Source organism: Scatophagus argus, chromosome 8 (genome assembly GCF_020382885.2).
Source record: "Scatophagus argus isolate fScaArg1 chromosome 8, fScaArg1.pri, whole genome shotgun sequence".
Taxonomy (NCBI): domain Eukaryota; kingdom Metazoa; phylum Chordata; class Actinopteri; family Scatophagidae; genus Scatophagus; species Scatophagus argus.
Genome location: NC_058500.1, coordinates 24,524,327 through 24,545,246, shown reverse-complemented (window position 1 = coordinate 24,545,246; position 20,920 = coordinate 24,524,327). Strand labels below are relative to the sequence as shown.

The 20,920-nt window shown below is 40.4% G+C and overlaps 1 protein-coding gene across 1 annotated transcript; it reads left to right on the top strand.

Annotated features, from left to right (window-relative positions):
* Positions 1-1,155: 1,155 nt before the first annotated feature.
* ap4b1 (adaptor related protein complex 4 subunit beta 1) lies at positions 1,156-19,809 on the top strand. Its single transcript, XM_046397073.1, has 14 exons — positions 1,156-1,260; positions 1,549-1,684; positions 1,784-2,008; positions 2,083-2,213; positions 5,185-5,332; positions 7,286-7,571; positions 8,237-8,335; positions 11,373-11,484; positions 13,309-13,392; positions 13,596-13,699; positions 15,822-16,029; positions 16,106-16,420; positions 18,416-18,568; positions 19,050-19,809. Exons 2-14 carry the CDS (start codon positions 1,572-1,574, stop codon positions 19,511-19,513), a joined length of 2,442 nt encoding a protein of 813 aa, XP_046253029.1. The 5' UTR covers positions 1,156-1,260; positions 1,549-1,571; the 3' UTR covers positions 19,514-19,809.
* Positions 19,810-20,920: the final 1,111 nt, after the last annotated feature.

Sequence of the window (20,920 nt, the reverse complement as noted above, 5' to 3'; positions counted from 1 at the left end):
CTTTCAGAAGAAAGAAAGCTGGTGGCAACCATTGAGAGCATCCTCTCGGGCTGATCTGTGGCAGACAAAAAACACTGCAAAAACTAATAAAGACAGCTGAAAAGATCACTGGCTGCCTGCTGCCCCCACTGGAAGACCCTGCAACATCAGGTGACCTCTGTGGGGCTAAAAACATCACTGAGAACCCCATTCACGCTGGACGTCACCTGTTTGAGCTGCCAAAACATTCACCACCAGATTGTGAAATTTCAAGTATTCAGGTGGGGTTTATTTCTTCTTCTTTTCTTTAATCACTAGGCTCCTATGCCATCATCATCCCTTTATCCTTGTCTTTTAGAACGTCCTGTGTGAGAGCTTTCATGGTGAATGAATACACCACTTGAGTTTCTGCTGCCGATTTCATTGTATGCACCGATGCAATGAAAATAAAGACTTTGGATTCTGATTCTGAAGGTCTTTAGTATTTCAGTTGATATGCATGGGGCATTCTTACACAGAATGAAGTGATCATAGACTAAACCGACACTGTGCAAACCTCAGGGTTTGATAATATGCCAGCAAATGACTACTGGATGGTTTCAAAGGAAGGAAGACAGTGAAGGGAATAGGGCTCAGGAGGGGGCTACAGTTTATTTTTGCTGGCAGGCCCTTTACTGGGTTAGTCCAGCCCTGCTGGACTCAGTAAAATTGCATCATATTTTATAGACTGATCATATTTTTTATAATCATGTCATATTTTAATCTGTCACAAATAATGTCACAAATAGATTTGATGGAATAATACAGTAAAGTACACTGTTTTCCACTGAAATTTGAGTATGATTGTACATAATGTTATATAATTATTTCTAAACTAATCAAAAACAACACAAAAATACTCAATTAAAATGCAAGTACCCCAGAACTGTATCCTCAGCCCCCCCTGCTGGACAGTAAAATCCTAAAGCATCTGTATTGTCTTAACAAATGTGCTCACATCTGTTCAAAAGCTTGATAATATTTCGCTTCCGTAGGTCTGTGAAATTAACAGACTTTGTCTTTATTGTTGTATGTAAAGCATACAAGTCCCAAAGGATACTGTTGAGGAACTGCCTGATGCCCAATGGTAGCGTGTTATCCCTGCCTCAACCAGCAGAGGGCAGCTTATGATTAAGTAGAGAAGCTAACAGCAGAAGAAGAAATGCGGAAGTGTCCATGGCGTAAACAAGCGAGCCACCTAGCCGGTGTTAGGAATGAAATCCCATATTTGAAGTGTAAACGGTAATTTTTTAAAAAAGTAACAAATTGACTTATTAAGATTAGTGCGGTGTAGCAATTGATATGCTAGACTTGCACGGTTGAGACGTACGTTTTTCAGTGAATAAAAGCTATTCTCTTCTGGTCTGTAATCATTTTGTACTAAACTAGTTGAACGTTTGTTGTCCGTCGAACGACGACCTTTAGTCCTATGGACCTTTTAGAGAGCAAGCTACTGTTAAAAATGTGTGTATGTGCTTCAGTATGAAAGCCAACATTATGTTTTGTTTTGTTTTTTTTCTGCCGTGTCAGTGTGCAGGCTGTCTGCTTCCATCATGCCTTATCTGGGTAGTGAGGACACGGTGAGGGAGCTGAGGAGAGCTCTGTCCAACCCTAACGTCCAGTCTGACCAGCTGCGCTACAGGAACACCGTCCTCAAAGTCATCAGGTAGGTGTCCCATACAGACGAGAGCTGACCTTTCCCCAGCAAATACATGCACACACAGAGACACAGATACTTTTTCTGCCCCCCACCCCCTTGTCACAGGGCAATGTCACAGGGTGTGGATGTATCAGGCCTGTTCAGTGAGATGGTGAAAGCATGTGCCACAGTAGACATCGTCCAGAAGAAACTGGTCTACGTCTTCCTGTGTTCCTATGCCGCTTTAAACCCGGATCTGTCTCTGCTCGTCATCAACACGCTAAGAAAGGATTGCCAGGATCCAAACCCGATGGTCCGCAGCCTGGCCCTGAGGAACATGACCAATCTCAGGTGAGGTGCTAAACCTGTTGGCCTCAGCGCTAGCCATCTGCAGGAATAATAAGACTTTTGACTGTGTGTCCCAGGTTACCCAGTCTGGTGGAGTATGTGGAGCAGCCTCTGACGGCGGGACTGAGGGACAGAGCAGCTTGCGTACGACGAGTGGCTGTACTCGGCTGGGCCAAGCTACACAATCTCCAACCTAACTCTGAGATTGGTAGGATGGATGGTGGCTTCTCGTTTCTGTTGTTTTTCCCGTGGTCATCCTTTATTTCTGTCCCTGTGATTCAGTGGCAGTTTGTGTGTTCTTACACCAATTCACCTTCTTGTAAGGGGTATGGAGAAGGGACAGAGTCTTGAAGTATCAATACTTCAGCTGTTGCAGTACTGAGCAAAACTTTGGACACATTTAACCTTGTGACCTTTATCATGTTCATCAGACAGCATTCACATGATAGTTTCCAGCGAGTTTTAAGAGCAACATCATTGTTAGTTGCATTTACGAACCAAAATGAGTGACACTGCACAAGTAATGGGTGGAAAATATTCGGGTAGATGGTAGATAGTTGTGCACACAAAACTGGTGAAAAAGAAAGATTTTAATTAAGTAGGTTAATGAAATGATGTAAGCTGTACAGATGTGAGCTTGTGGTAAACTGTGACATCTAAGGTGACGTCTGGTGACATTTTGATCATATCTACAGTGGTATGAAAAAGTTTGGGCACCCCTGATCATTTTCAGGATTTTCCTTTATAAATCATTGGTTGTTCGGATCAGCAATTTCAGTTAAATATATCATATAGCAGACAAACACAGTGATATTTCAGAAGTGAAATGAAGTTTATAGGATTAACAGAAAGTGTGCAACAATTACTTAAACAACATTAGGCAGGTGCATAAATTTGGGCACCCTTGTTGTTTTATTGATTTGAGTACCTTTAGAACTAATTATTGGAACACAAAGTTTGTTTGGTAAGCTCATTGACCCTTGACCTACATACACGGGTGAATCCGATCATGAGAAAGGGTATTTCAGGTGGCCAGTAGCAAGTTGTTCTCCCTTTTGCATCTTCTCTGAGGAGTGGCAACATGGGAGCCTCAAAACAACTCTCAAATGACCTGAAAACAAAGATTGTCCAACATCATGGTTTAGGGGAAGGATACAAAAAGCTGGCTCAGAGATTTAAGCTGTCAGTTTCCACTGTGAGGAACATAGTGAGGAAATGGAAGACCACAGGCACAGTCCTAGTTAAGGCCCGGAGTGGCAGGCCAAGAAAAATCTCTGATAAGCAGAGGCGAGGAATGGTGAGAACGGTCAAACTCAACCCACAGACCAGCTCCAAAGACCTACAACATGATCTTGCTGCAGATGGTGTCACTGTGCATCGTTCAACTATTCAGCGCACTTTGCACAAGGAGATGCTGTATGGGAGAGTAATGCGGCGGAAGCCTTTTCTACGCACATGCCACAAACAGAGTCGCTTGAGGTATGCTAAAGCACATTTGGACAAGCCAGCTTCCTTTTGGAATAAGGTGCTGTGGACTGATGAATGTAAAATTGAGTTATTTGGACATAACAAGGGGCGGTATGCATGGCGGAAGAAGAACACAGCATTCCAAGACAAACACTTGCTACCCACAGTAAAATTTGGTGGTGGTTCCATCATGCTGTGGGGCTGTGTGGCCAGTGCAGGTACTGGCAATCTTGTAAAAGTTGATGGTCGCATGGATTCCAGTCAGTATCAGCAGATTCTTGCCAACAATGTTCAAGAATCAGTGACAAAGTTGAAGTTGCGCCGGGGCTGGATACTTCAACAAGACAACAACCCCAAACACTGCTCAAACTCTACAAAGGCATTCATGCAGAGGAACAACTACAATGTTCTGGAATGGCCATCTCAGTCCCCAGACCTGAACATTATTGAAAATCTGTGGTGTGATTTAAAGCGGGCTGTCCATGCTCGGAAACCATCAAACCTGACTGAACTGGAGATTTTTTGTAAAGAAGAATGGTCAAAAATACCTTCAACCAGACTCCAGACCCTCATTGGAAGCTATAGGAAGCGTTTAGAGGCTGTTATTTCTGCAAAAGGAGGATCTACGAAATATTGATGTCATTTTTCTGTTGGGGTGCCCAAATTTATGCACCTGCCTAATGTTGTTTAAGTAATTATTGCACACTTTCTGTTAATCCTATAAACTTCATTTCACTTCTGAAATATCACTGTGTTTGTCTGCTATATGATATATTTAACTGAAATTGCTGATCCGAACAACCAATGATTTATAAAGGAAAATCCTGAAAATGATCAGGGGTGCCCAAACTTTTTCATACCACTGTACATTATGCAGCAGCTGGGTTTTGGCAAGATCACAGTTGCTGAGGACACAGAGTTGGAAGAGACTGTGATTTTTCCAGACATCACAATTTTAACCTGTCTTAAACCTTAAACCGCAGCTAAACTAATGACACAGCAACATTATGTCTATCCAAGTTTTACAGTAGAATTGCCATGATTCATTGATTGAAAGAAAATTGGTTGCCAACTATTTTGGTACTGTTTAATCTTTTGAGTCATTTTTCAAGCAAAGATGTCATGTTTTGCAAACATTTGAGTGTTTCCGTTTTATAGTTTAAAGGATTAATCAAATAATTGTGAAAATGTTCAGCAGTATTATCAATAATGAAAATAATGGTTAGTTGTAGCCCTACTTTACAGTACAAATATGTCATAATTGTAGGATATGTATTTGTTTAAGTATTATGTTTTTATCACTCGTCCATTTGATGCAGTTGGGACAAGAGTGAACCCACATCATGATGAAGATTAAATGAGGCCTAGCACATACAGACTAAGAGCCCAAATTTGCGCTCAAACTGACTGACACACATATTATATGTGTATTATTATTATATTTCCTTTATGATTGCTCTGAAGATTAAACATATTATCTCTAAACAGATGAATCAAATACTGTTATTATATAATAGTTGTAAAGAATGTTCTTCTATAATAATGCTGGTACAGAACTGATTTGCCAGACATTGTGTTTTCTAATCCTGTCAAGAGTCCAGATGCTGAGAAGAATAGAGTTATATTAACCCCACCTCTCAAAACAGTGTGCATAAGTCATTGTATATGCATCCACATCAGGTGCACAAAGCTCATTTTCATGGGTCTTCCAGACGCTGCAGTGGTGAATGAGCTGTACAGCCTGCTGAGGGACCCAGACCCCGTGGTGATGGTGAACTGCCTCCGAGCTCTGGAGGAGATCCTGAAGGAAGAGGGAGGAGTCGTTATTAACAAACTTATCACCCATCACCTCCTCAACAGGTTGGTTATAGCCTCACAGAGCAAAGTCATGAAATTGTTAAAACAAGGAAGTGTGTTTGTGGTTTTGCATAGGGTTCAACTGCTTTTTTTCTTCCTCATGCTTTACTTTTGCATACCACAGGCTATAATCTGCAGTACTGTGTAAACCAAAGTTTATCTGCAGATAGTCAAAGCAGCTATATAGCCAAAGTACTGGCTTTCCAGTGCTTGCTGATATGTTTTGGTTCAAGCCACTTTTACCAGGAAAGCATTAGGGAAAGCTGTCTAGATGCTTCACATTGAATCAGTTTACAATTGCAAGCTGTAGATTTACAGAAGACTTTTTCAGTGTTCAGCATTGTCTTCTACTTTCTAGCATTAGATTTAAAGTCCAGATCTGTGCAATTTGATCATACCAGTATGAAATACAAAGACAGTTGTGGAAAGTAGCTTTGTACATTTATTCGAGTACTCTACTTAAAGGATAAGGCTGGAGATGTCTTTACTGCAACAGGTGCCTGTCTTTCAGTAGTACCTGACCTCTGGCTGTGACACTGAGCCCCAAGCCCCTTTGTTCATGCTGAACATGTCAGTCTTTAAATACTTAGAAACACATAGTTTTATGTTGCAAAGAGACTGCAGGCGTACTAGCAGCTCTTTGAGGATGCATTGAGGATGCTTTGGGGTAAATGCTAACATGCTAACTGTAAATTGCGGTCCTTTGGCACTGCTACTGCGTTGTTACAAAGAAAACTTACCAGCTTGTCACTATAAAACACAAACATATATTTATGCTCCCATCTCTCATTAAATTGCTTTCTTCCAAACGTTTCTCTTTTTTTGGACATTTTGCATAGCTGCTACTCTTAACATTAGTAGCCACAAACATCCGCCTGGTGAGACACTACTGGAAACTGGTATATGATATTGAGATGCTATCTAGGGTATGCTGACATCTATCAGTGCACGGCTAGCAAAACCAGGATGTGTTCTGAGACATTTGATATGGGTTTATGGACATGTACTTTCCTAACACAGCACAGAATTGTATTGTGCAAATTACATTTTTTCTAAGCTCTCGTGAGCCACATAAAATGTGGTGCCAGATTGGATTTGACCTGCAGGCTTTCAGTTTGATATTTCAGCCAGGACAAAAGTGGTGGTACCGGTAGTGGTGGTATTGTATTCTCCAGACAGTAGAACCACCCAAAATATCCAAAATAATGTTTGTATTTGAGTCTGTGCTGTACTGGGTTACACTGAGTATCTGTCCTCCACAGCTGCATGTTGGATGTATGCCAGCCTTCTGTTATGGGTAATTACATTCATACAGCCATCTGGAGGGAGCAGACTTAATGCAATTATTTATTTAATGTAATGTAATAAAATTATTTAAGGAAAATAAATTACAGGCAACCAACAAAATGATAGAAACAAGCTTTGCTGTGCTACAAACACACAATGAATGATTCTTCAAAATATGACACCAAAATCATTATGCATGGAAAATGTAGTGATCCAATAGCATAGTGGCCTCGTGTCTAAAAAGTCAAAGTCTAAAAAGCCTTAGCAGTACAGAAAATGTGTTTAAGGTAGTTTAAATTAGATTGTGCAGCAGGAAGTGGTCTGACCTTGTTATTTACAACAATGATTTAGTAGGACGTCAAAAAGCAACGTGTAATCAACATGTTTATTATATCTTACACCTTATCTCAAATAGTGGAATTATTCTTCCCTAAAATGTATTCGTGTGTTATTGTTTTTATTTATTATTTCATTTTCAGTTTGTATAGTTTTTAGCATAGGCCAACCTATCAGCGTCCGTCCCCTCAACATCAAAAACCTTCTTGTTTGCTATTTATACCTTTTGCTCATATTCCGATTGACAGAATGAGCAGGTGCTGTACAAGAGCACAACCTCGTAATAAATTGTGAGGTTGAAGTCCACAAGGCTCTCTGTGTCTGTCACTGTAGGCTGAAGGAGACTGATGTCTGGGGTCAGTGTGAGGTGCTGAGGATCCTCCAGCGCTACCGGCCTCAGTCAGAGGACGAGCTCTTTGACATCCTGTCCCTGCTGGATGCCTCTCTGGTCAGCCCCCACCCCCTAGTCATGGCTGCTACCCTTGGCCTCTTCCTCAGCCTCTGCTCTGGCCTGCCCGCTGTCAGTGTGGCGGCCCTGGAGCGAGTACGTGGCCCACTGCTGGCTGCCTGTGGTAGCGTGTCCAGAGAGATGAGGTTCACTGCCCTCTGCCACATACAGGTCAGTGAGAATCATTCACATTTGGAAGTGAGTGCTATGAAAGCATGTGTCTTACAGTATGTACACTTGGCTTGAAAGGATTTTCCTGCAAATAACACAATGTGCAGATTCATAAAGAAGTAATTTCTGTCAGTATCGCTTAGGGTCCACAAGAAGTGTATTGGTGTACCTGTCTGTAGAGACCCTGCTCCCTCGGCCTGTTTTTCTCAGTGTTTTTGCTGTGTTCAAGACTTTCCTGTAGCAACCAGGTTACATCACAGTCTCCATCTGTCTCATCTGCTCTGTGTCATGAGCTGCAGGTCTCTGTGCTTGTTCAGCCAAGGGCGTGGTTTAGATACACCAGAGAGCAGAGGTACAAACAGTGGACAGGATGAAATCTGCATTCATACAAAACCCAGGGAGTTGTCTCAAAATGTGGCTGTGTTTATTTATCTTTAGAACATAATCACTGTGAAACAATCAGAAAATAACATTTTATTTCCCTACTTCACTGCTTTGTTCTCTCCTTCCCATGCAAGACAGTTTCTATGGTTAATGTGTTGGTCAAATACACAGCAAATATGTATTTGGCAAGGAGGAGAACTTGTTAGCTGATGAGCTGCAGAGTTCTGCAGTGTTTTTGGCTTGGGAATCTAACAGAGCTCTTTGTCTTTGTCTTCTTTTAGTTGCTGCTACGTTCTCTCCCCGGCCTGATGAGTGAACACTACAAACGATTCTTCTGTGGCTATGCTGAGCCAGCCTACATCAAGCAAAGGAAGATGCAGGTGATGCCCGTTACACTCAATGTTGTCTTGCCTAAGTGAATCAGGTTGCTTTTATTAATGCTTTCATTTTGTCTTATTTATTCTGTCAAGCTCTTTCTGCTTTTACTGCAACTGTTCTGCGGTGTTCTGTGTTTGTGAATAAGGTTGAAAGGTTGCTAAGGTTAAACTAGCTTTGACACAAATGATGCTAAACCTTTGCCTCTTTACCAGACTGTATGTAAGCCCACACAACGCAACAAAAAATCCTTTAAACTGAGCAAAGCTGTATAATTATTGACAATTCAGTCACTGCTGCTGTTTACAGCACAGAAACAATAAATCTCGCAGTATGACTGAATTATTAATGCGATTAATAATTAATTCAACAAGTTTATAATAAGTTGTTTGTTGATGCAAATTTAAAAAGATAATACTTCAAAATTAACACAGAATGAAAAAAAATAAAACAATGCTTAGCATATTACCATATCATATTTCCTCAGGTAGTAATTTATTTAGCACAAGTGCAGAGGGCAGAAGGCCTAATGGAAGCAAGCTTCCATTGGAGACAGGTGCTTATTTCTAATGCTAATAAGAAATTTAGAGTTATAATAAGAACTAATAAATATATTTGGTCATATTTTGGTATGAAGTCTGCTTGTTTCCTAATCATTTTCCCTGTTGAAGTTTTGTTAATGCATTATGCTTTCAATACAAAATATAGCTTGGCATTTACCTTAAAACACATAGACCTGCGGTGACTGAAATACAATGTTAAGACTTAAGATGAGTCATTCCGGAGCAACAAAATATTGAAAATAACATCTTTATGCTGTTGAATTTATGAAAGTAATGGAAATGTACAATAAGCTTATCTGAAATGCATATTGTATAACTGGCCCCAGGATTTTATACACCCAGCTGTTATTTGAGGCAGGTCTCCATTTGCTCATGTCAGCTACACTCCCAGTCATTATTATAATTGAATTTTAGTTGACTGACCTTTTATATTTGAGGAAATGTGCTAATTTGGTCAGCTGAAATCTGATGTGAGTTTAATTGAGAAAGATACTTCACCAATTCTGACATAAAGTTCAGTTTATCACAAGGAGTAGAATAGAATAGAATAGAATGCCTTTATTGTCACTATACACATGTACAGTGAGATTAAAAGCCAACTCCGCAGTGCAAACAGTGTAATCATAGGATAAAGTAAGAATAAACAAAACAATATAAAAATAGATATGGTGCTATTTACAGTGTTATATGCAATATTCCATCCATAATGTTATATATATTGCACATTATGGATGGAATATTGCATATAGTAAGGTATTGCACAGGAGGTGGTTGAGGTGACTATGGAATCAGTATGTATGTGAGAATTCAAGGTGTTTATTGCTTTAAGGAAGAAACTGTTTTTGAATCTATTAGTCCGTGTCCTGATGCACCTGTAGCGTCTCCCTGAAGGCAACAGGTCAAACTGGTTAAAGCCAGGGTGGGAGCTGTCGGCCTGTAGAGGCGCTGGTAAAGTCAGGCCTGATGAAGTAACCGTTAGGATGTTGTCAGGGCTTTTAAATTCTGAACAGAGGGGACGTCTAGTTGAGTGATGTACACGGTAGATGAGAGTATGGTCTGGCCCCCTTTATGTGGAAAGTGTCATGACATAGCTGTTGTGGTGAGATCTAAAGCTGTACGAAGAGAATTAGATGCTCACACAGTCCGCTCTGATGACTGTTTTTACTATTTGCTCTGGCTTGTTTTCTCATTTTATATCTAAGCACTTTATCTTTAGCCATCTTGAATTTCCCTTGGGATCAGTAAAGTATCTATCTATCTGTCTATCTGTCTATCCACTTTAATTTCATGAGTTCATGGATAATCTGTTCTTTTTTTTTGTTTGTTTGTTTCCATCACCACTTTGATTCCAATTCGTATCTCAACAAGCCCATTTCTGTGCTCCACTGTTTCTTTTTTGCTTGACAAGCATCCAAACACACCTCTGTCCCACTGTACGTCTCATTCATTTAATCAATTAATGTTAATAATCAATTCATTTACTTGTGGCCTTGATTGACTTGCTCTGCCTTTTGATGTACTCACAAGTTGGTGAGTCAGCTGGTAATTGTACAGTCGGAGCAGAGAGTTGGCGACGACTTCTTCATACTGAGAACTGAGATTCCAACCGGTGAAGGACACTGAGTCTTTGACTGTTCTGTTAAATCCCATCATCTTCGCAGGGCTTTACTTCTTGATTCACACATAAAACGGTTCAAATCACAACATCACAGCTGCAGATACTTCTGTATCCATTTTGTCTCACTGTTTTATGCTTTTAATCCACATAAAAACAGTAGGTTAGTGGTACAGCATTGGCAGTATTGCGAAAACAAGCCAGTTTATGTAGTGAAACAGTCATCAGAGTGGAGTTGGACTAGTGAGTGTAATGTGAGGTTCAGCGTGCTTGCTGGAGTAAATTCTGTCACACACTTTCCTTCTTCTAAAATCACAAATACACACAGTTGTTACTTATTCATAAGTCAAAACATATATTGACATTCTTTCCATAACACAGCGTTTTGGGAGTTTTGCTCATTCGTTTTTGTTGTTGGGAAGAGTCTCACCTAATTCTGTTCCCCGCCAAGGAATAGTCCAGCAGATAACCCCGTATAAACTGCAACGTGTCATTTATAAACTTCAATCTTTGAACAGATTAAACAAACAAGTTTTACTGTCTTAATTGGTCAGCCTCAGAGGTGAAGGGAGATATGCTGAACTTCTGACAGAGCCGCCAGGCAGGATATTACTTACTGTCTCCAGTCTTTATTCTAATCGAAACTTATTGTCTGCTTCATATCTAGTGTACAGACATTAGAGTGATATCACTCTACCTGCCAGCAAGAAAATGAAATTGATATTTCTTCAACATATTTGAGCCATCATTTTCTGCAAGTTTGGGAACTAAATGTGCCTCAAGGCAAAGCTGTCCTGATTTACTACCCGGGACGAACAGTAGCAATCTAGTACTTTAACAATAGTAAAGTTTTTGTGCTTGCAGGTGTTGGTGGAGCTGGTGAACGATGAGAATGTAGCAATGATACTGGACGAGCTGAAAGGATACTGCACTGATGTCAACACTGATACTGCCCAGGCTGCAATCTCAGCCATAGGTGAACACACACACACACACACACACACACACACACTATTATGTGGCAATATAATGCATGACTTCGTACACCCTATTTTTTTATTGCAAGACAAACATTCCCGAGTCACCTTTTCATTCCCTTGGCAACATATTTTTTTTACCACACGCCCTTATCCTTATAAACATGTGGTAATATCGTATTTTGTTTATAATGAGAAGGTTCATTTTTACTTTTTCCTATTTTCTTGACTTTACATTTTATTTTCAAGTTTTACATGCCAGCAAAGATTTTGCGTGAGACTACATGTTTCTGTATCAGCATTACTGTCAGCATTATTCTCGTCAAATCCGTTGAACAGTATCTAGAGGGTAATAAGATAAGATAAGATGAGACTTTATTGGTCCCCGAGGGGGCATTTGATTGTTACAGCAGCAATACAAGTGCAAGTGCAAAAAGTACAGAAAAGGTATATAAAAGAAAAAGATTATATTAAAAATAAAGAAAGAAATAAAAATAAAGAAATATAACATTGTATTTACAGTACAAAAAATGTATAGTTGTGTAGAAAAAAGTAAAAAAAAGTAGGATTTATACATGTAAACAACCAAGATATTGCACAGGTTAAGAGTTAGTAAAAAGTGGTGGTCCTGCCATAGAGGAAGAGTCACAGCAGCAGCCTTAGGATACACTGCTGTTTTTGACTCTGACTGCTGTTGGGACAAAGGACCTTCGGTAGCGTTCCTTCCTTCCTAGACCGAGGGTGCACCAGTCTGTAACTGAAGGAGCTACTTAGCATCTCTCATGTGTCATACAGAGGATGAGAGGGGTTGTTCAGGATGCCTGACAGCTTGGCCAGCGTCCCCCTCTCTCAGTCACCATCCCCTTTGTCTCGGTGGCATTGATGTGAAGGTGGCTGTGTTTGCACCTGTCCACAGAGTCTTTAATCACCTTCCTGTATTCCAGGTTGTTCCCCTCTAATACTTGTCCAACGATGGCTGTATCATCAGAGAACTGCTGGATATGACAGCTTGTTGTGTTGTAGTGGAAGCCTGGTGTGTACAGGGTAAACAGAAAGCGAAAGAGCACTGTCACCTGAGGAGCCCCTGTGCTGCCGACCAGCTCATCACACACACAGCCATGAAGCCTCTCATACTGTGGTCTGTTGGTGAGGTAGCCAGCGGTGAACGCAGGGAGCTGGCTGCCCACCCCGTGGTGTGCATGGCCTTTAAGGAAAGCTTTCAGCAACCTCAGGAATGCCACGCACAAAATAAATAAAATTTGTATCCACTTCAGTAGGAAGATAGCCTTTCCTAACAGTTTGTTCTGGAATATCCTGTTATATTAAACCTCTGATGGGATAATAGACACAGAAATGCTTTGACAAGCCTACACTCACAAACAACAAGATATCAGCAGACAAGCAACAAGATATTACAAGGTCTAAAACATGTCCTTTGTTATGAGTAGACTGAGTAACGTGCTGAGGAAAATTCATGCAGTTAAGCAAATTTAAAAATTCTGAGCATGGATGTTTGTTCACATGCAAGTTAAAAATCATCTAAAATATTAATTCCGTCATAATTGGTGTGGATAATTGAAATTAAAGAAGCACATAATTTGGGTGCTCTGTAAACAGTCATATATAGTATAGAAGGGTTGCTTAAAGCAGGACACTGATGTTCAAAAGACGTAATCAGTAAGTGCAATGTCTTTAAAACTGAGTGATGCAGAGAGGATAATTGCTGGAAGAAAAATTGTATTGTTTAGGATCTCATCATTCTCTCTGGTTACGATCATACTGTCACTCATTTCACTGTGTTATCCTGTGTGCATTGAGTGCAGGTCGTATTGGACGGAGCCACAGTGACAGCTGTCTGGAGATCCTTACTGGACTGCTTGCGCTGAAACAGGAGCACATCACCTCTGGTAAAACTCATCCCCTACACATACGCATTATCAGGTTGCGGCTATGTTTGTTTAAGTGACGTTCGGACATAAGAGCCATTTTACCATTTTGTCACAGAGACCAGCACCTGCTTGTCAGAGTAGTCTGCATTCACAGCAACTCTCACTCTTACTGTCTTACTATTCACCTGTCTCTCTCTCTCTTCCCCAAACCCACTCCTCAGCTGTGGTGCAGACAATGCGTGACCTGGTCTGGGTGTGTCCTCAGTGTAGCAACACTGTATGCTTGGCTCTGGAGGGCTGCGAGGAAACACTGCAGGATAGCCAGGTCAGACCCAGGCTGACACTGTTGCCATACCCTCATCCTGCATGGATATAAAAATGTCATTCTTTAAACATTAACATTTATGTACTGTCAAAATGTACTATCTAAAGCTTCCTCCTGCACAGCCACACTGACACTCAACCCTACAAATATGCAAAACACCTTTGGGCGCATTGTGAAGAAGCAGAACTCAGATCTTTTACAACCCCTCCCTGTTCCAATATAGTTGGGCCCTGTGTGAAAAAATACACATGCAGTGCAATGATTTGAAAATCATTTTTGAAGTATATTTAACTGAATACAAGATATTTTATGTTGAAACTTACACAGCACATTTCAAACAACTTGGAGCAGGGAAAACAAAAGTTGTGGGATGTTGTGGAATGTCCAAGGAAAGCACCTGTTAGAAATATTCCACAGGTGGGGTCAGGTTCATCACTTTGTGAAAAACTGAGTTGGCAAATGATCCAACTGTTAAACTTGGCATGGCAGACAACCACCACTGAATGCCTGTGACCTTCGATCTCTCAAGCAGCAGTATATTAAAACCAACAGGACTGTGTAAAGGATATGGACTACATGGACTCAGAACACTTCACAAAACCATTGCCAGTAAACACAGTGTGTTACTGCATCACATGCAAATCATGCTAGTTAGGATTCTGTCAAGCAAAGCATAGATGATGTCATCCATACAAAGCCAACCAGACACTGTGTTGGTTTTTTTTTTTCATTTTTTTGTGTCAGTACTGGACAGACCTGTCTCCCATTGAATGTATGAGTCACATCTTGAAGCTTAAAATGTGACAGAAGCCCCAGACTGTTGAATAACAGAAGTTGTAAGCCAAACAAAAAATGGGGAAGAGGTTTTAAAGCTTACTGAGTGTGTGGGAAAACACACACACTGTAACAACTTTTTGAAATGTGGTGCAGGCATTTAATTCAGAATGAATGCATATTTATAAAAAGTAATGAAGTTTATTAGTTTGAACATTAAATATCTTGCCTTTGTACTGAACTGAATATACAGTGGAGATTAAAATTAGACAACAACCAACTATGCTTATGAAGTGAAGTTATCCCAACAGGAATAGAAGGGCAGTTTTTAAGCATTTCATAATTGAAATATATTCTGATGCACAGCATAAAATGAGACATTTGAAAAAGAACTCAGATCAAAACAGAACAATTTCAGGTTTTCGGTAAACCACTATCTGATTGTTTCTTTTGTAATTTTAATATCTACAAACATGTTTGGCAGACTGCAGGCTAATAAGAGCCGTTCCTCTCTATGTATCTGGAAACACTACTTTGACATAAGACTGCGTAAGCATTATATCAGTTAATCCTGCTATACTTCTTCTGATTTTGACAATAATTGCACAAAACAATGCGTTAAGATGTTCACATTCAAGCATGGCCTTAAACTTATTGTGATGTAGTTAAGTTGTGTTGGACAATTCAATTCAGTTTTATTTATATAGCACCTCTTACAATCAAAATTGAAAAAACTCCCTTTTAACAGGAAGAAACCTTGAGCAGGACCCGGCTCACAAGAGACAAATGCGCATGGTGGAAGAAGCATCCAGATCTATGACTAGTAGTAAACACAGCAATGGCAGAATTTAAAAATACTTAATTTGCAGTTGAAAGTCCTGCATTAAAAAAAAATGCTACTGACTAGTGACTGTCGCTGTTAAATAAATGTGGTGGAGTAAAAATTACAATACAATATATACAAGATCTACCACAACTTGGCCAATGCTTGACATATGAGAGTCAATGAGATTTTGAGTATATAAAATGACATTCAGAAATAATAAAATTCATAGTCTGTTAATTGGTGAAAAAGATCTGCAATTGTACAGCAAAATCAGAGAATATCAAAATAAAGCGTGTGCATTAAATACTTCCATAAATGGTGAAGTTACACAAAAACTGTCAACGTCTGAGTACAGAATAAAAGCCGAAAACTGTGAAACTTGGCGAATGGATTCTTGAGACCATTTTATAGCCATCTGTGGTTTGAAAAAAAAAAAAAAAGGCTGCAATCAAATGTCAAATCAAATCATGGATTGTGACACCCCTACTAAATCCTCTGTTCATTCTCCTCATCTTGCAATAGGGCAAGCAGGCATTGCTGTGGTTGCTGGGCGTGTATGGGGAGCAAATCTCCGGTGCCCCCTACATGTTGGAGGTGTTCATTGATGGAGTGAGGAGTGAGAACTCTCTTGGAGTCAAGATGGAGCTGCTGACAACCACCATGAGGCTGTTTTTGTGTCGGCCTGCTGAGACACAAGACATGCTTGGAAGACTGCTGCACTATTGCATAGGTGTGTGTATGTGAAACAGAATATGAGAATGGAGGAGTAAAAGAGATTACGTTGTTGACCCCCTTGTGTTTTCCAGAGGAGGAGACAGACATGTGCGTACGTGACCAGGCGCTTTTCTACTACCGCCTCTTACATTGTGGGATAGAAGAGACACAAAAAGTCCTCCAGGGTCGGAGGTCAGACCCTTCTCTGGGGGTTCTGATTGGCCGCCCTGCGGAGCCCATGAGTGCATGGGCATGCAGCTTTAACACTCTGGAGCCTCTGAGGCAGGGCCCTGTAGGGACAGAGTCAGCCAGCAGAGGAAGCCCTGAACATGTGACTTTTGACCCCAAGCCTAACACTGACCTCTCAGACACACTTGACTGTCGCCAAGTAGAGAAGCTTCATTCAGGTGAGTGAAGCCATTAAGTTATTCCTGTAGTGATACACTAGCAAATAATTGACCTTTAATGGAAGGTGCTGTACAGTATTCCTCAGAAGGATGAAGGTTGTCTAATATTTTGCAACATTCTCGTCAAACCATGTTTATCATATTACCATGAGACTTTCTCAGCTGCACAAATACTTACCTTGCGAGGACTGTGTCACTTATCAGAAAGACACTATGATGCCTCCATCTTCTATCCTCTGCTCCATATTTTTTGCCATTCATTTCTCTATTCATCATGGAACTGCACAAAGTGCTAAAAATGCTGCCTTTCTCTCCTTTTGCAACATGTTGAAGGTAGGGCCATCTTGTTTAAATAAACATTATGGACCAAAGTGACCAGGTGTTTCATCATCAAGATCAGTGTAAGCACCCATGTCCTCACCAATCAGTTGATCCATATAGTATGACCATAAAGTCTGTGCTTCAACAAATATAATGGGCATTATGTTTCTCATCAACTTAGAGTTTTATGCAAATGTTTATTATTGGTTTAGCCACTGGATGACTGGATGCGACCACTGCTTGAGTGGGTACGGCCTTTGCTGTGGCAATCGCTGTAGCTACTGCTGTTGCAATGGCTATGGCCATTCCCTCATGTGTAAGCGCTTGGTAGTGGAGAGAGAGAGAGAGATGTGTAGCAACAGCAGTAATAACAGAATTAAAAGAACTATGACTAATAAGAATTGTAATAATATGAAGAATAAGAGTAATAACTGTCGGTGGCAAGCAGGCTTGCAACAGGAGCTCCAGCCACAATCCCTGGGAACAAAGACTCCAGGGAGGAAGTCAAGTTAGTAACATGCATTAAAGGGACATGAATGTGTACAGAAAGAGAGAGAGAGAGAGAGAGGGGTACACACAGTTATACTCAGTTATAGTATTAGTGGTATTTGAACAGTTGTTTAAAGCACAATGTTTAGTTTTAAAGGGTGCAGGTGAACCTGCATTAGACTTTCAAGGTTGTTTATTAGTGAATGCCACTGATTCACTGACTCAGTTTGTGTAATCTACTGGAGCAAAAGGTTGTAATCTAATAGAATGCCAGCTCTGATGAGTATGTGACTAACATGGTAAGAATTGCATGTGCAGATTTAATGCTACAATAGGCCTTGTGCTCAATCCTGAAATTATAGTGGCATTATGATAAGTGTAACTGCTGTATTTTTGTGGCAGTGTTATTTACATACCAGTCTAGACCCATACCAGTGTATGCAAGTTATCACGATTTACAGCCTATCAGGTCAAAAACCTTGAAGTCCAAATTGTGATCAGATTCTGTCAAATCATAGATTTGGAAAGGATATAAAATCATTATTAAAAAGTGAATGTTCGTAAGAGCACAGTGACCTCCTAGAACTGACTCTCTGGCCAAACTTCTTAAGAAGGACCTTGGCCAATGACCAAGAACTCATTGGCCACTGTACCAGAGACTCAGAAGTCAGAAATGGGGTAACTTGTTGGAAGAACAACCATTTCAGAAACACCCTGTCAGATAAGATCAGATCTCTTTGGTAGAGATCAAAAATTGAGGTGTAAAATATTAAAGATTCAGTTCAATTATTGTTATATATAAGGAGTTTTTTATGTTTCTCTTTTTTTAACTGTTAAAAATTGTGCCTTCCCTGTCAAAGGTTGTTAGGTCATGCCTTTGTGTGAATTTTGTTCTGTGCACCTTAGATTTGTACATCTACGTGTTTAACTATTTATTACAATTCAGTAAATGCATTAGGGGTCTGAATAATTTCTGAAGCCACAGTAGCTTACCCCTATCTACTGTGATACTCCTGAAGATCACAGATAACTTCATGAGTCTTCATTAGTCAGTCTTTTAGATTAAGTTGAGTTATTTTGGTTAAGGTCTGTTTCTGAGAATGGAGGGCAATTTGTAATCACAGATCTCTTCCTCTGACACCTCTCGCCAACTTCAATCTTATCCTCCTTCCACATCCTCTCAAGGCTCAGGCAGTGCCAGTCCTCACGCAGACTCATCTGCTGATTTGTCAGCGTCCGGCGTCGTGGTCCCCCTCAGTTTGTCCCTCTCCCCAGCTCTAAGTCCAGAGGAGTTTGAGTGCCTGTGGCTGCAGCGACATTCTTTGCATGCTGAGCGAGGTAAATAAAATAAAAATACCTTTAAAACAAGTTTTAAAGGTATCTTATTTATATTTTCTGATCATAGCTGTTTGACTCAAGGAAATTCAATCGAATGCAACTGGACTTAGTTATTTGTCTTTGAAGACGTTTCACCTCTCATCCAAGAGGCTTCATCAGTTCATGCTCGCTTGACTAGGCTGGGACTAGTCCAACTAGCTGGTGTGGAGACCCAGGTATTTAACCTCTGTGGAGGCATTCACATGACCAGTGGTGTCATAAGCTCGTTTAGCTAAACTAGTCCCAGCCTAGTCAAGCGAGCATGAACTGATGAAGCCTCTTGGATGAGAGGTGAAACGTCTTCAAAGACAAATAACTAAGTCCAGTTGCATTCGATTGAATTTCCTTGAGATAACCATGACCTGGATGAATGAGAATATTCACAGGCTTATAGCTGTTTGACATCAATTTCTCTGACTTTGCTCTGTTTTGTTGTGGTTAGGTGCTGAGAAAGTGGAGGACGATTATGTGTTCTTGGAAGAACAGGTTCAGGGCACTGCAATAACTCACTGTTCACCACAAAGTCTTCAGGCTGCATTGCAGCTAGTCAATATCCAGATGCTGGCATTCACACCCCCACACACACTCCCATGGCGGGTCTACCTATACACACATACCAAACATGCATACTCTGACAACACACCCCATAGAACACTAATACTAGTGGAGTTGCTGTACACAGGAGAGGCAAAAAATAAAGGCATATGTGACAGAGAGGCGGTGAGGGAGGCCAGGGAGGAGGAGCAGGTGAAAGGGGGAGAGGAAGACAATGCAGACAGGCTGAGCAGGAGAGAGGAGGAAGTAAAGGTGACTCTTAAGCAGCAGCCAAGAGATGACAAAGCCCTGAAGGGGTTTCTCTCCATCCTTACCACTGTACTGCACACACTGTCTTCAGAGACAAGTTAAATACACATCACACACCCACACACACGCCCCACATAGAACATATACAGAGAGAAGGCGTGCAAGTGAGTGATAAAAGCTGTATCAGCTGTAATAACTGATGTGAGAGTGGACTGTACTGGAGGGTCTTCACAATCTGTGTTTTTACAGTTGCCTTATCGTAACTCAGAATAAATACCATATTTGAAAGATTTTTGTGTACATTGAAGGCTGTCATTATAAAAGTAAAATGCAAACCCAAACACATGAACTGACTTAAAATAATAAAATGAAACATTTGGTTTTCTCCTGTACTGTTATGAGATTGTGTCTGTTTTACTGGTGTTAAAGAATACTGAGTTCCCTCACTGGAGGTCTACAGTATTTAACTAGACAGTGCTATATCATTTAATAATGACAACACATTGGTTTGTATATGTCCATGGCACGCTGGTAACTGTTACTCACCAAAGCTATGTACTCACTACGCAAATTGGGTAGGGCTCCGCCAATTATGCCAGGGCCCTGCCTCCCACTGGTGTCAGAGCATAGTTATAAGCAGTTTCAGAGTAGGCACCCAAGATTAGTGACATGTCATGCCTTCATCATTTTTATCCTATTTGACACTTGTGTGAAATTTTGTCATAATTGGTGGACGAATTCTGAAGTTCAAAAACATGTTTTGTGAGGCCACAGTGGCCACACCAAAATCTAATCAGCTCATCTTGAGTACAAGTGGGTGATTTCAAAGAAATTTCTCTCTGGAGATATCATGTTGACAAGAATGGGACAGACTGAAATCCCAAAAACATAATGCACAAAGAAACACTGAGTATATTCTGGGAACAGCGATCAGCTAAACCTGGGCCCTCTCCTCTCCTGTTCAAATCTGATGTCAGCAAAGAACATGAGGTTGAAATACGACATTTTATTACACCATTAAGAACTCATCAGGCAGAATAGCTGACAAACTTAAGATTACAGGGAAGTAGTTAGAATAATTAACTGCTTGATATGTCACAGCAGGGTAGTATGAGCTTTTCAACAAACCTTAAAATATTCCAGATCTATCTCATACACTGTAGGCAACAGGAATTACACCCTTCGATTAGTGACTTCTGGTTTGTGACTGACCTAAAACTGCAGGCAGCAGCAGGTACATTCTCACTGTGCATTCATTTGTACTGGGAAATTTCTACTCTCAAATCATCATGGCCCTTTAAACCAGGGATGTACCTAACGACTAATTTCCCTGACATCTAAATGGGAAGTTTAAACTTAGACTAATTGACTGGTCTAAAAGTAAAAAAAAAAAAACACTTGAGCACAATTTAATCGTTAAAGTTAAGTTAAATGTCCAAACAATATTGTGTATAAGAACCATTTGAAATGACAGCATCTAGGCACAACAGTTAACCTGTGTTGATTTTT

What these genes read in the sequence shown, in the direction of transcription:
- ap4b1 (XM_046397073.1), top strand. Translation starts at nt 1,572, where the DNA reads ATGCCTTATCTGGGTAGTGAGGACACGGTGAGGGAGCTGAGGAGAGCT. An exon ending in TCAAGCAAAGGAAGATGCAG is followed by an intron (nt 8,336 to 11,372) that starts GTGATGCCCGTT and finishes TTGTGCTTGCAG; the next exon opens with GTGTTGGTGGAGCTGGTGAA. An exon ending in AGTAGAGAAGCTTCATTCAG is followed by an intron (nt 16,421 to 18,415) that starts GTGAGTGAAGCC and finishes CATCCTCTCAAG; the next exon opens with GCTCAGGCAGTGCCAGTCCT.